Source organism: Gymnoscopelus microlampas (genome assembly GCF_963454915.1).
Source record: "Gymnoscopelus microlampas genome assembly, chromosome: 23".
Lineage (NCBI taxonomy): Eukaryota > Metazoa > Chordata > Actinopteri > Myctophiformes > Myctophidae > Gymnoscopelus > Gymnoscopelus microlampas.
In genome coordinates this window covers 20,842,629-20,858,245 of record NC_139960.1, presented here as the reverse complement: position 1 = coordinate 20,858,245, position 15,617 = coordinate 20,842,629, and the positions used below count along the sequence as shown (strand labels likewise).

General features: G+C 39.7%; 1 protein-coding gene across 5 annotated transcripts in view; it reads right to left on the bottom strand.

The window, feature by feature from the left end:
- Positions 1-10,346, bottom strand: part of sfmbt2 (Scm like with four mbt domains 2) — a 37,762-nt gene extending 27,416 nt beyond the window's left edge. For 4 of the 5 annotated variants that reach the window (XM_084049363.1, XM_084049366.1, XM_084049365.1 and 1 more), the window contains exons 1-3: positions 10,226-10,346; positions 4,343-4,513; positions 2,599-2,693 (exon numbers count right to left, since the gene is read on the bottom strand). In XM_084049363.1, the coding sequence (XP_083905489.1) occupies positions 2,599-2,693; positions 4,343-4,436 (189 nt within the window). In that variant the 5' untranslated portion in view covers positions 4,437-4,513; positions 10,226-10,346. The remainder of the gene's footprint in view (positions 1-2,598; positions 2,694-4,342; positions 4,514-10,225) is intronic. The other variant, XM_084049364.1, reaches the window with a different exon arrangement.
- Between the last annotated feature and the right edge of the window lie 5,271 nt (positions 10,347-15,617).

Genomic DNA, 15,617 nt, shown 5'->3' with positions numbered 1-15,617 from the left:
CAAACTCATTGCATAAAGCTCAGCAGGATGTTCATGCGCACACACACACACACACACACACACACACACACACACACACACACACACACACACACACACAGCGCTGTGATTAGAAAAAAAACAACATCTTAGGAATAAACACAATACAAATGGCCTCATGACTTCCTGCTACAACAATGCAAATGTGCTGTATCACTCTGGCCAGCTTATGTAAGCGAGCCACAGGCACCCTTGGCAGCACACACTGTGTGTGTACTGTATGTGTGTGTGTGTTGGGTGCATGTGTGTCTGTACTGTATGTGCGTGTGGCCCAAGAGAAATCGCTGTTTCAATTTGTCCTGGCGAGAGAGAGAGAGAGAGAGAGAGAGAGAGAGAGAGAGAGAGAGAGAGAGAGAGAGAGAGAGAGAGAGAGAGAGAGAGAGAGAGAGAGAGAGAGAGAGAGAGAGAGAGAGAGAGAGAGAGAGAGAGAGAGAGAGAGAGAGAGAGAGAGAGAGAGAGAGAGAGAGAGAGAGAGAGAGAGAGAGAGAGAGAGAGAGAGAGAGAATTAGAGAGAGAGAGAATTAGAGAGAAATAGAGAAAGAGAGAGAGAGATGGGAAAGCCTATTGCAGTTTTTCTGGGGAATTCATGGTCTTTTCCCAGTAAGTCAATCCACTTACTGTACCAACAAAGCAATTTAGCCGCCCCGAGAGAACGGCAGCATTCAAACGGCCAAGTACACGGTTTGTCCGACACGAGCGTGCGTTTCCTAAAATACACGTAGTCTAATCTCCTCCTCGTTAGCGTCACATTTAGCAGTTGCACTGATGCAAGCCGCTGAAAGATGCATTTACGTCCTCTGTTGAATGACTAGCACATCCGACCTTAGCAAAGCCCAGAGCGGCATGCTGTGAGCTTCATAGGGGCAGACAGCCACGCCCTCAGGACTACAGTCAAATACAGTTTTCAGCTGAGGTAGATAAAGACCTGCACCTCCAGGGTCAACCATTGCTCGCCCCATCTGGCTGATTCCTGTGATGTAACGTGATAATGGATCCAATGCCCCTCAGCTACAGTATTTTGGTAATAGAGTCATTCACAATCACATCAAGCTAAATTTGATAAAATGTCTGCTGACACTTCAGAGGACTTCATTAAATGTTAAAATGTGGCTGCAAGCTGGCAAATTTTCACATGCCACTTTGTGCGCAGCGCGGCCTGTTGTTTTTGTCTTTAGCACGGGAACCACAAGGACATACTGAGCCCAGATTTTCGCTCTTCAATCTATTACGTGTACATGATGCAGTGTTGATTTTGACAGCAGATTTTGATTTAGTTTTAGTCATAGTCTTTTGAATAAAATTTCATTTAGTTTCAGTCATATTTTAGTCATCTGAAATGTTTTAGTTTTAGTCTAGTTTTATTCGACTAAATATCATAAGATTATAGTCGACTAAATCTAAAGTTGATTTAGTCAACTAAAATGTATGTTGGCGGTGCCTCGATGGCGTCGTTATGGCTGATTTTACACTTGGTTGCATGCTGAAAATAGCCGATCTACAAGCTCACAACGCGTCGCAGCGCGACGCGATGTGAGCTTGTAGATCGGCTATTTTCAGAGCACAACATCCGAGCGCAACCAAACATAAAATGACTTGTCTTTTAGTTCTACTGGATCTCCTCTCCACTATTCACTCACTAACATTTTAGTCTAGATTTTATTTGTTGACGAAATTGTCAATATATTTAGTCTTAGTCATCACAGCTTAGTTTTTATTCAGTTTTTATTTAGTTTTCGTCAGTGAAAAAAGGTAGTCGACGAACATTTTTCGTCATTGTTTTAGTCAACAAAATCAACACTGATGTAACCTAATACATGCAGAGACATAAAGAAACCAAAACAATAAGGAAGCATGATTTCATCTGCGGTATGTCATTGCCATTTGTGCAGTTGTGTAAAAAGTACTCAAAATTTACTTGAGTAAAAGTACAAAAGTATTGGCATAAAAATGTAAAGTACCAAAAGTAAAAGTACTAAAATATTTGAAAATAGCAGATCTACAAGCTCAGAACGCGTTGCGATGCGACGCGTTGTGAGCTTGTAGATCGGCTATTTTCAAATAGTCTAGGTATAAAATAGGCCTAAAGTGGTTAAAGTATGTTTCATAATATAATAATTTAGATCTGAAAAGTATCTAGTAACTAAAGTTTTCAAATAATTGTAGTGGAGTAAAAGTACAATATTTGCCTCTGAGATGTAGTACAGTAGAAGTAAAAGTATTGGAAATTGGAAATACTCAAGTAAAGTACAAATACCTCAAAATTGTACTTAAGTAAATGTACTTAGTTACTTTCCACCACTGCATTTGTGCCCCTGTGCGTCATTCGACAGCATTTCCCTGTTTGTGCGGAGCAGCGAAGGCAACCTAACAACAGGTGAATCATAATAAGTTGCTAAGCCAATGAGAATGCTCGAATCAATGGCATTAGGAAAGGACTGTCAGGGCCACCGTTTCACAAACACATTGTTAAGGGATTTCTAAATGTACCACTTATCTTCTATGTGGTATTTAAAGGATTTGGATCTCAGTTTGAGGTGAAGATCTAACGTGGTCACTCACATGTTTGAAGGCGGTGTGAGGGGCGGGGCTGGCTCCGGTCTCCTCCATGTACTCCTCCCAGTTAAACTCCGCCTCTTCCTCCATGGAATCTGCACCTTATTGAGGATATTCCATATGAGTTACACTGATTTGAAATCATTTTTGTAACATTTTAAAAAGATATTAAAAGGTTTTAAAAAATTGCAAAAAATGGTATCTCACTATATACAAGATGACAACTGACAACCATAGTCTTAAAGTCTTGTTAATTATTCTCTGAAAATGTATGATTGATGGCAGGGGTTCTGAGTGCGTGTGTGTGTAGGGCTGTCACGATGACAAATTTAAGTTGCCGATTCATTATCACTCAAATAATTGCGATTAACGATTCAATTGCGTTTCTGTCGTTCAAAATTAATGGAACATTATTAATAAAAAAAAGAAAATATTTTAGCCTTCGTAAACAAAAGTTGCACAGGGCAGATATGACAAATAACACATATCTAATGACTTTATACTTAAAAATAAACATTAATAGTGGAAATAGCCGATCTATAAGCTCAAAACGCGTCGCACTGAGACGCGTTTCAAATTGCAAAAAATGGTATCTCACTATATACAAGATGACAAATGACAACCATAGTTTTAAAGTCTTGTTAATTATTCTCTGAAAATGTATGATTGATGGCAGGGGTTCTGAGTGCGTGTGTGTGTAGGGCTGTCACGATTACAAATTTAAGTTGGCGAAAACGTGCCGCACTGCGACGCGTTTTGAGCTTATAGATCTGCTATTTCCACTATTTTTGACATTTTTTTAAAAACATATGACATTTTTTAACATGGAATTGATTATGACGATTATGACGATTATATGACGAAATAATTGCGATTATATAAAATAATTACGATTAGACGATTATGTAATTATTGTGACAGGCCTACGTGTGTGTGTGCGTGCGTGCGTGCGTGTGTGCGCGAGTTTACGCGTGCATGTGTGTGTGTGGGTTGCTTGCTCCAGTAATCCAAGAAGCCCTGGTTCTGAGCAGTCTGTCTTACAATGACACTAATGTCTCATGAAGGTGAGAATTGCTCACTTTGCGTTGGAGAGACTGACGCTTTGGAGGTATAATGTGTCAGTCTTCCGCTCTCATGTGCAAGTGTGTGTGTGTGTGTGCGTGTGTCTGTGTCTGTGTCTGAGTGTGAATGTGAGTGTGAGTGTGAGTGTAAGTGTGTGAGAGAGAACGTGCGCGTGCGCAAGCGCGAAAGTGCACATGCTTTGAGGCTGATCCATGCTGGGGACTCTGTGAGGGGAGAGGAGAGGAACTCTTGATTGAATCAATGCTAGATTTGAGTTTTAGATATTCATCTCACTGCTGGTGGGAGCAGCAGTATTACACACAGACAAAGTATGAATGAATAAAAAGCATTAAAAATACATGTTTTAGTGAGTCAGTTTCAGTAAAACCACGTTTGTATATTGTCTTCCCTCTGTTGTCAGCCCTAAGAACTCATTCCTGGGAGCCAGTCCGGATTTAATCTGTGACTCGTTTTCTACCAGCCTGATATGGAGAGCCTTGTAGAGCTGAACACACACACACACACACACACACACACACACACACACACACACACACACACACACACACACACACACACACACACACACACACACACACACACACACACACACACACACACACACACACACACACACACACACACACACAGGTCAACACAGTACTACAATGCAGGTAATGTTCCTCACCTGTGTGCACCTCTTCTTCCTTCCCATTGGTGGAGCAGTGGGATTTCCCTGGAGCGAGGACCAATGGTCGGCCCTGAGTGCCAGACTGAGCCATCCTGAGCCTTCGCTTCCTTTTGAACTTTTGAGAGTCGTGAAGTCAGTTCTCCGTCACTGCATCTCCACCACTCGATGCTTTGGCGAAGAAGAGAGGAAAAAATATGATTTTAAAGCGGTTGAAATCAACGTCACCTTTTACGTCTATCAAACAAATATTTAATATTCAGTCCAAATTTTAGCATTGGCAAAGCTATTCTGTCTATTCTGTTCCATTGTAATTTGACTCTTGTATCTTGAGTTAAGTGTAATATCTCTGTGTGCATATCATCTGCCGGCTGGCTGCATTTGCATGCCTCAGCAGAACTCCACAAGATAACCAATCAGAGCAATACAAAGTAGAAAAACAGGAACAGCACAAGCGAGACTACAGCCTGACAAATTACTCTGCTTTGAAAAGATACCACAGAGAAATTACAAAACAAAACAAAAAAACAGGCACAATGCCATAATTAGAAAACCTATCACAACTACCAAAATCCGCACAACACATGGCAGCGATCTGCTGCTGGCTGGTGTAATAATGCTGCAATTACTGTCAAAGTACGTTTAGAAAATGTGCTTTCTAAGAGGACAAGAAATTATGGCACAAAATACAGTGCACTGAAAGGTGACTATACTTCAAAAGCTGAAGATGTAGGCCAACATATTCATCCAATTGCTGGCTTATTACAATGATTGCCAATTGATTATTGGACTGCAGCAGCCAACAATACACAATGATCAACATCTTGGAAACTACAGACCTTGTGTGTCATCCCCCTTTCTGTTTTTCCCAGGGTTCTATTAGCGTTATGAGCAGGCTCCACCATGAGTCATTCATACACTCACACACTTGTGCCTACTTTCATCAAACCTGGCAATTAACTCTGAGGCAAACCATTGGGTCATGGCGATCATTAAATCAAGCTAAAGCAAGAAAGCTTAGTTTCACATGAAGATATCAATCTCAAATAAAAATCTAAAAGGTACAGGGGCAGGGATCACCTGAAACATTCATTGGAGGTGTGATGGCCACTGATGAGGGACATAAAATCATAAATGATAGAAAATGGTAGATGGCAGTACACTGCAATGTCCTCAGTGTTGATTTAACTCTGACAATGCACAAAGGTACTCATTTTGTACACTAGGAGTTACAAATGGATAAACTAACACTGAGGATTTTACTGCGTAGGTAGAACATTGAGAGGAAAAAAGAAAGCAAACAAAGAAATGTTGACAAAATAAATGTAAAGTACAGTAAATCACATCCCTGAGTCATGCCTTCAAAGCTGTCTCCTAGCCGCGTATAGCTACACTCTTCAATCTCCTGAGCGTGTCCACCCCCTCTGTCCCACAGTGATTCCAGCACACATCCCTTGCGTAAACAACAAGCAGAGCTAATTTGGCTCACATGACGCCATTCCCCTGCCCTCCTCCCCTCTGCCTATCAGTACTTCTTGCCTAAATGGTCCTACAATCGTCATTTCCCATTGACGCACGCTGTCATCGGTGCGCGACCTTGATTAAGCACTCCACACTGAGCTCATTAAAGCTCATCAAAAGACAGTCAAATCAAATGGGTGTGAAGCCCTGTGTAAACAGCATGAAGAGCCGGGCTATAGAACAATGGTTCTCAAAGTGGGGTCCTTGAGGGGGTTCCAGGGGGTCCCCAGCAAAATGAGGAACAGTTGAAAACACTTAAGCCCCATGTTCGAAAACAGCCAATATACAAGCTCACGCGTTTTGAGCTTGTAGATCTTAAAGTGTTCTCTAATTGGGGTCCGTGGCACTAAATCTTTTCACATATCAATTTGGGGAATCTTGACCTGAAAATCTTTTGAGAGCCACTTCTATAGAAGGTTCTCATGGGGCTATACTCAGGGGACCACCTGGAAACTACTGTATGGGATAAGTAACAAAATAAAAAGAAGAATCAAATAAAAGTGATTAAGTTGAAGAGCCCGAAAGCCCAAAACCCCCCGTAAACATTCATTTTTAACCATTTAATGTCCCCACAAACAATAAATATTGAGTCCAAACATACTACAATATTGGTGATTTTCAATGTTTTATCTTACGTATCCTGTACAGGTTTTGCAAGTTTCCTAAACTTAGAGGTGGAAAAAGAAGACAATCTACAGAAATGACAGTGTTTATAAATTCTGAGGGCATCAGTCTGAGAATAAGGTCGATTCACTTCGTCCCTCAGAAACTGTTAACTGTATTAAATGTAAGGTATTTTCATCCACTATCAGTGATAAATTGAATGAAGCCTGTTGGACTAGAGCAGGGGGTCTTCAACGTTTTCAGGCCAAGGACCCCCTAGCTGAGAGAGAGATGAAGCAGGGACCCCCTACTCTATATTGTATAAAATTGTGTTTCAGATTAAAGTTTTTTTTTACTCTTTTTTCCCTCTACACCTATAGCCTCTTTGCTAAAAATAGCCGATCTATAAGCTCGCAACGCCTCGCAGCGCGAGGTGTTGAGAGCTTATAGATCTGCTATTTTCGGCTAATGTTCCCCTCAGAAAAGGAATTCAAGGGTTCAAGTTGTTAATGTAAAAAAAACTAAGTCCTATCACACAAAGATTTGGCGGACCCCCTATAGTAGCTCTGAGGACCCCCTAGGGGTCCCGGACCCCCTGTTGAAGACCCCTGGACTAGAGCATCCCAGAGTACAGCCCAGATTGAGCACCATGCGGGGATTAACTGGTCTGGAAGAGATAATCTCAAACACGGGTCATTTCTATCCAGATTGAGGAGAGAGCTGAGTTTTTTATTTATTGATTGATTGAGTAGCCCCTCATTAGGGTGCTGGGCTATCCTTCTGCCTTTACTCTGCCATACTAAAGATCTAATTGGAGGCATTAATAGATTAGCTACAATTGTGTGGAGTTAGGAATACCTCCTATTGTGTAATTGTCTTTTAGACCCATCGAGGGGTTAGCCTAGTTCTCCTAGGTAACAGGACATGTGACAATTTGACTACTGTTTAGTGTTTACTCATCTTAATTACTGTTTTCTTAATTAAGTCATGTTTATGTGTCCACTCCAATGCAGCCTGTCAGTCTATTACCCAAGTGTAACCATTTTTGACAGTCATTGAGATCAATTGGCCAGAATAAAGGAGTGAAGTGCAAACAGAAACCGCCCCAGGCAGCCAATAATACACAGAGTTAAAGGCCATGAGGGAAAACAATGAAATGGAAGAGCAAGCATGCTCCAGGGCAACTCCCTCGCTTCAGCCCAAAACCTTTATTTAAGCATAAATGTCTGGGAACAAGTTGTTATTAGAAGTGTGTGACACATTCCATTGTTGCTGTGAAAACTGTCTGTTTGTCTTTAGGTCCGAATTTTAAGATGATGTGGAGTTCATGTGACCCAATGGTGTTGGTAAAAGGCTTCTGGGCAGCTGAGCTTGACTTTAATTGTCATATGAAATATAGCTATTTAATAAGTTGATGCCTTTCTTAAAAAATGTACAAAAGATAGTGACAGTGTATTTTTCTTTTTTTTACGAAACGATAACAAAGGGAACAAACAGCCGATGGGCGAAAAATCATCAATATTTGCTCAACAGACAGAGCATGAGGCTACCTATTCATCAGTATCCATGACATGAGCACTCTAACCCTATATACATTGGCTATTGGAAAATAGCCGATCTACAAGCTCAACGCGCGTTCTGAGCTTGTAGATCTGCTATTTTCAAAGAAAAATCTTGAATCTTGAAAAAGTGAAAATTTAGGAATATCTTCAAATCCACAAAATCTTGTATGAGGGTCTCTCTCTGGCACAAAATATTTTCAGAAGGTTGGGTCTACAAATATATATTAATGTGGGGGTCCTTGACATGAAATTCGGGATAGCTACTGTAATGATATGATTTTGAATGATCTGATGATTTTTTCCCCCCAAATGACAAAGTTATCAATTTTCCCCAAAAGAGGACGTTTTTATATCAAGCTATACCTTATTATACAGCTTTGAGCTTCTGAACCAACCAGCCCCATTCACAGTCACAAACAGACACCACTATGGAAATAAATCGTGCTTCTTTTTTTGGGGAGCAAAACGAACTCCATATATACGATTTATCCATTGCAGATGAAAGCTGGCTGATGATGATCCCATATAACATGGCTTTACTGTTTCAGCTCATTATGGTGACGAATTTTAATCTCGAGGAGGAATAATCCACGGGAATAATGCAAAGCTAAACCCAGGATTTAGGCTATACAGACGGTCCATCATGCACACAAAAATTAATAATTAAACAGATATGCGCGGTTTATAACCTAATTATCAACTTAATCATTAAACATTTGCCATATATAGCCTCAAACACTCAAACAATGAACTGGAAACATTGTATCATGACAGGCTACTACTGCGTGTCTGCGTGGCTATATACGGCTATTTGAAAATAGCCAATCTACAAGCTCACAAGGCGTTGCTGTGAGCTTGTAGATCTGCTATTTTCCAAAAAAGAATAATCTTGAAAAATCAACGTATCGCAAACACAAGGTGAAAAGAAAAAAACGCTGGATTCAATCTAATTTCGGGTCATTTTGAAATAGTCAAGACATCCCCGACATATAGACTATACTATTACAGCTCAGCAATAGAAGAATAATGGTCAATGAAAAGCCCATAAAGAAGCGACTTGATAATAGCCGATCTACAAGCTCACAACGCGTTGTGAGCTTGTAGATCTGCCATTTTCCCCAAAACATAGAAAAAAAATATCTTGAGAAAAAAAAGCAGGTAATTTTGGAATCATTTTTAAAAAACATTTTAACAACACAAATCTTGTGTGTGTGTCGGGGGGTGGGGGTCCCTGGCACAGCAATGAATGATCAAAGTGAAAGAGGAAATGTAAGAGCACACATAAAGGGTGTTTCCCATACACTCCATGCTGTGTGTGTCATGTGTGTGTGTGTGTGTGTGTGTGTGTGTGTGTGTGTGTGTGTGTGTTTGGCACAGTCGCTCATGTACTTTGCACACACTCAAAATTGCAACGGAAAAAAACTCCCACGGAGTCGCCGAATGCACACTTTAGATCTAATTCATTACAGCTCGTGTATGTGCATAAAAAGAGATAAGAAATATCTCGCTATATCGCATGGTTTTATTTTTTCCTTCCACAAAGATTTGGGTGTGCAGTTTTTCAGCCCATAATAACCCGCCATGTTGAAAGAAAGTGTTGACATTTTGGCAAAAATGTCCGGTATTTTCCGATGCCTTTTACGCACCTATATGTGGGGGAAACAACTAAATGACTCACCTTCACACGTGATGACAACGAGTTAATTATAATCAAATTGCAAGAATAAGAACTTTAGTTATAACATCAAGTAAAATTGATATTCCACTAAACGTGTTGAAACGATATTTCAGTTTAATAGGCCTATATATATATGGATCTGTTTGGCCTGATGGGAGATGTGATAAATGCAGAAAAACAAGATGCCTATTTTAAAAACTAAAGTTTCCCAACTTAATTAATTATACAACACACACAGCAATGAAGGATACAAATATGCGGCCAACAATGTTATCGAAAGTGCCACGAGTCAGTGTTTCTGAGAGCTATAATTAAAACACTTTGAACAAGTTGGCTGGGCTGGCTGGTCTGTGAGCTCTAGTGTTTCTGTTTCTACAGAAACCGCCTCGGAGGATCGGAGCAGCACTTCAACTGCGGGAAAAAACTCTCTCGGAGCCCGTGGCGTCCAGAGAACCGCGCAGATCGGGTTCGGATCGCGACCAGCGCATAAAGAGACGTGGAACGTGTCACCTGTCCTACCTTGATCGTGTTTTTTTCGCGTGTTTTTTTCCCCTTCCCCGCGGTGGTTCGCTACAGTATAGCAGAGCCTCGGATCCGACGGCGGAGCGACGTGTTTCAGCTGCTGCTGCACTAAGACTCACACACATCCTCCTTCCAATCAGCGTTGCCAGGTTTTGAGAGAGAAACAAGCAATCAGGTCTAGGAGAACATGCCAAAAAGAAGCAACTACAGGGCACTACTAGGCCGTTACTTTAAACACTTTATCACTTTAAACCTAGGGCATATACATTGAAAATAGTCGATCTACAAGCTCACACCTACAACTCATCTAACCCCTGCTCATTTTGCTAGGGTGGGCTGGCTCAGGGTCAGGGTAGAGGACAGAGTACAGCAACTTGCAATTGGTCTACAAGATACACTAAATCACAAAGACATGTAGCCTACCTGTCAAACTACTTCAAAAACGTCAGTGTCAGTGACGTCCACAAACACAACACCAGAGGGAGCTCCACAAAATCACTTTCAACACAGATTTGGTTAGTACTGCTATGCCACCCAAATGTAGAATGCCCTACCAACAGGCATAAAAAAGTGTGAATCCTTACTCTCCTTCAAAACTGCTCTAAAAGAGCACTTATGTTTGCTAAAATTTGGAACTGGCCCCTGTAAAAAGTCCAAGCCTTTACTGTATATATTTTTCTTTTTGATTACTACTCCTTTATATGATGTTTTTGCATAGTAGCCTATTGTATATTTGTCTGTCATTAAATGTTTCGATGAATTAAATACACATGGACTTGATGGATTGATTGATGTACTTTATTTAGTGAGACATGAGAAACAGTACATGGAAGTACAATTCACAATACAAGGTCTACTTTGAAAACTCATAAAGCAGAAAGAAGCACTAAGCTTGTTTAAAATGAGATCCCCACGCACACAAATCATGATGTGGATGGACCCCAAGGGAAACAAGCTTTAGTGCTGTTTTAAAACCTTTTAGCATCCTTTTGTATAGAACTGTAATTTCTGTGTTTTTTGTTGGCAAATTGTTAATAAAGTATTCAATCAATCAATCAATCAATCAATCAAACAAACAAACAAACAAACAAACAAACAAGCAACTTTAGAGAAAAACAAGCCCAAAGTCGCTTATAATAAGCGGACATGGCAACCCTTCAATATCCTCCTTCCAATATGGCATCTCTCGTCTGCGCATGTCCGCAGATCTGCACATATTTTTTCAAGCCAACTCCTTCATTGACCTTTCAGTTGCAGTTGCAAAATTTGTTCGGCCAATTATAAATAGAATGCTGGAGTGGAGTCCCTCCCCACCCACCCCCAATGGTGGAAGAAGTACTCAAATGTTTTACCTAAGTAAAAGTATCAGTATAGGCCTACTGCAGTTTAGAAATGATCTGAGTCACTCTGTTACAAGAAATACTGTTACAATTATAAATAGAATGCTGGAGTGGAGTCCCCACCCACCCCTCTGTCGCTCCTAAACCTCGTTTAATACTGTTACTCCGTAGCAGTGGTGTAAAGTAACTAAGTATATTTACTCAAGTACTGTACTGTACTTAAGTACCATTTTGAGGATTTTTGTACTTATTATTAAAAAAAACTTAGCATTTTCATTTTTCTATGGCCTACTTTTACTTCTACTTCACTACATATCAGAGGCAAATATTGTACTTTTACTCCACTACAATTATATAGCTATTATCTCCTGACTACAAGCTCAAAATGCGTAGTGATATCATGCATTGTTAGCCTGTATAGATCTGCTATTTTCAAAAGATTTGTATACATTTTATTTGAAAACTTGTGGAATGGGACATTCTCTATAATGAGAAGCCTACTTTCTACTTTTGGTACTTTAAGTACATTTTGATACCAATACTTTTGTACTTTGATTCAAGTACATTTTCAATTCCGGACGGTTACTTGAGTGTTTTCTACATTGCTTGATACTTTTACTCAAGTAAACAAATGTGAGTAGTTGTTCCACCACTGCACGACACGAGTCGGAAGCCACTGCCTATAGAGCAGCCTTTCATGTGTTACACAACATTATTTGGGGGTTGTCCAGCTGTAATGGTATTAGTCTTTATCAGTGGTGCAAGAAGTGCACATTTTGTACTGGTAAAAGTAGCAATACCACAATGTAGAAATACTCTGTTACAGTAAAAGTAGGATACCAGTATTCAAAATTGACTTGAGTAAAAGTACAAAAGTATATTGGCATCTAAATGTACTTAAGTACTAAAAGTAAAAAGTACTCATTATGCACCCATTATTGTCCCATTTCACAAGTTTCCAAATGTTGAAAGTCCTTTGGAAAATAACAGATCTAAGCTCACGATGCCGAGCTTTTAGATCGGCTATTTTCAAATAAGCTCGGCTTGAAGTGGTTAATGTATGTTTTTTTTAAATAATAATCGAAATAACTAGTAACTAAAGTTTTCAGATAGTAGTTGAGTACAAGTACAATATTTGTCTCTGAGATGTAGTGGAGCAGAAGTAAAAGTATTGACATGGGAAAGAAAAAGTAGCCTGCACTACCTCAAACTTGTACTAGTACTTGAGTAAATGTACTTACTTTACAGTTTACACCACTGATTTTCATGCGCACTGGGGTTGTCCAGTTGTAATGGTATTAGTCTTTATATATATTGAATTAACTCAAGAGCAAATTTGGTATAGGCACACAACATATTAAGCACTGAGCGCACTGGCCAATACAAACTTATACGAGTGCGCTCCCAGTGCGCATTTCCAAACGCACCCTAATATGACATTGAATTGAAATTTTAGACATAATGATAACTTGTGAAACAGGACATTCTGCATAACGAGTACTTTTACTTTTGGAACTTTAAGTATATTTCGAAGCGAATACTTTTGTACTTGTAAGTACATTTTTGTTACATGTATAGCAGAGTATTTCTACATTGCAGAAGTGATGCTTAAGTAAAACATTTGAGTAGCCTACTTTTTCCACCACTGGCTATAGCTATGCGGTTCGATATAACATTATATTGTAATGTAAGATACTAGGGGGGGTATGGGGGGGGCTGACTGTTTTATATTGAATTACTCGCAGTGCCACTGTGCCAGTGATAACGGCATGGCTGCAAGTGAAGGGACTGATAAAAGAATCGATCACTTCTATCCAGCAAGTTGTTGAGTGGTTCTGGTCCGCTCAGACAGTAACAGGTTCTGGTTGGTTGATTGATTGATTGATTGATTGATTGATTGATTGATTGATTGATTGATTGATTGATTGATTGATTGATTGATTGATTGATTGATTGGATACGTTGTTAACAGTTTGCAAAGCTACACGATGTGAGCTTGTAGATCGGCTTTCAAATAGCCTATACATAGGTCTGAAGTATTTAATGTAATTTTTGTAATCAAAATCTAAAAAGTATAGGTACTAGACTAGTAACTAAAGTTTTCAAATAATTGTAGTGGTGTAAAAAGTACAATATTTGCCTTTGAGCTGTAGTGGAGTAGGCCTAGTACAGAAAATTGGAAATGCTCCAGTAAAGTAAAACATACCTCAAAATTGTACCTAAATACAGTACCACCAGTGCCACTGGTGATGAGCTCCATGCTATTGTTTGTTTGTTGTTTGCTTTTCAGTCTGGGTATTAAATCATTCTTCTTTCACAGCTGATCGATAGATTTAAAAATGATAATAATAAAAAGTAAAGCCATCTCTTATGACAGTCAACACTATCCTCTAGTGGTATAGGAGGGCAGGGCTACACTCACACAGTAGGCTAAAGCAGTGGTTCTCAAAGTGGGGTCCGGGGACCCCCAGGGTTCCTTGATGGGGTTCCAGGGGGTCCCCAACCAAATGACTGATAGAGATCAAAATGGTATACATTTTGGTCCGTCTGATGGCTATAAATGCTGGGAGGTGCTTGGAATTAAAACGGTTGAGAATCACTGCTATAGCCGCAAAAAAAAATCGTCTCTTATGGGGGTTCCTGCATGGCATACATTTTCAAATGGCGTCCGCGGGCTAATGTGTGTGCATTTGGGGGTCCTTGACATGAAAAACAACTTTTATATAAAAAGTATAAAAAATCTTTTGAAAATAGCAGATCTAAGCTCACAATGTGTCATGATGCAAGGCATTGTGGGCTTGCAGATCTGCTATTTTCAAATTGCCGAAATGTAGAGCTGAAGTGGTTACTATATGTTTTGTAATAATAATCCAAATCTAGTCAGTAACTAGTCAAGTTTTCAAATAATGGAGTAAAAGCATAATATTTGCCTCTGAGATGTAATGGAGTAGAAGTAAAAGTACCGAAAATTGGAAATACTCCAGGTAAAGTAAAAAAAATACCTCAAAAGTTTATAACAGTACTTAAATGTAGTACTGTATTCCTTAAATGAGTAAATGAGTTACTTTGCACCACTGCACATCTGATGAATGGTCACAAGTGACTCGCGTCGCGTCTGACCGGTCGCTGCGGCCTCATTTGTGGATTTAAATTAAATGTAGTAATTAATTAGCCTATACTAGCCTGATCAGAGTTTTTTTTTTTAATTACATTTCATGAACATTTCAGAAAATAACATCATCTCAGGGAGGGAGGATTCAATTCAAACTTGATCTCATATTAGGCCTATATGTCAACATAAGGTCAGGTTGATTCCACCGGCGGCTGTAGCCCAGGTCAGGACCTGCATGCGTTCACTGCGCCGCTCTGTCTAGCCAGTGGTAGGCTACCAATGTCAGGACTCATAGGCAGTGGTGGAAAGTAACTAAGTACATGTACTCCAGTACTGTACTTAAGTACACATTTGAGGATGTTTTTTACTTTACTAGAGTATTTCCCTTTCATTACTTTTACTTCTACTCTCAGAGGCAACTATTGAACTTTTACTGCACTACAGTTATTTGACAGCTTTAGTTAGTTACTTTGCAGATTTAGATTATTATCACAAAACATACATTAACAATTTCAACCCTATATACATTTTGGCCATTTGAAAACAGCCAATCTACAAGCTCACAATGTGCCACACATTGTGAGCTCAGCTTGTAGATTTTCAAAATATTTTTATACATTTTGAACTTGTGAAATGGGACAGTCTGCACAATGACTAGGCCTACTTTTACTTTTGGTACTTCAAGTACATTTTGATGCTAATACTTTTGTACTTTTACTCAAGTAAATTTTGATTACCGGACTTTGTTACAGAGTAGCCTATTTCTACACTGTATTTTACTTAAGAAAAAAAAATCTACCAATGCCAGGGAGGTAGAGAGGCTACTTCTGATGTAGCAGATGGTTGAGGTCCATTAATAATCTGCCAAAGGCTTTACCAAGCGCGTGGGAGAAGGGATTATCCCCCCCACGTGTGACTCACGCACGCGTGGCGAGGG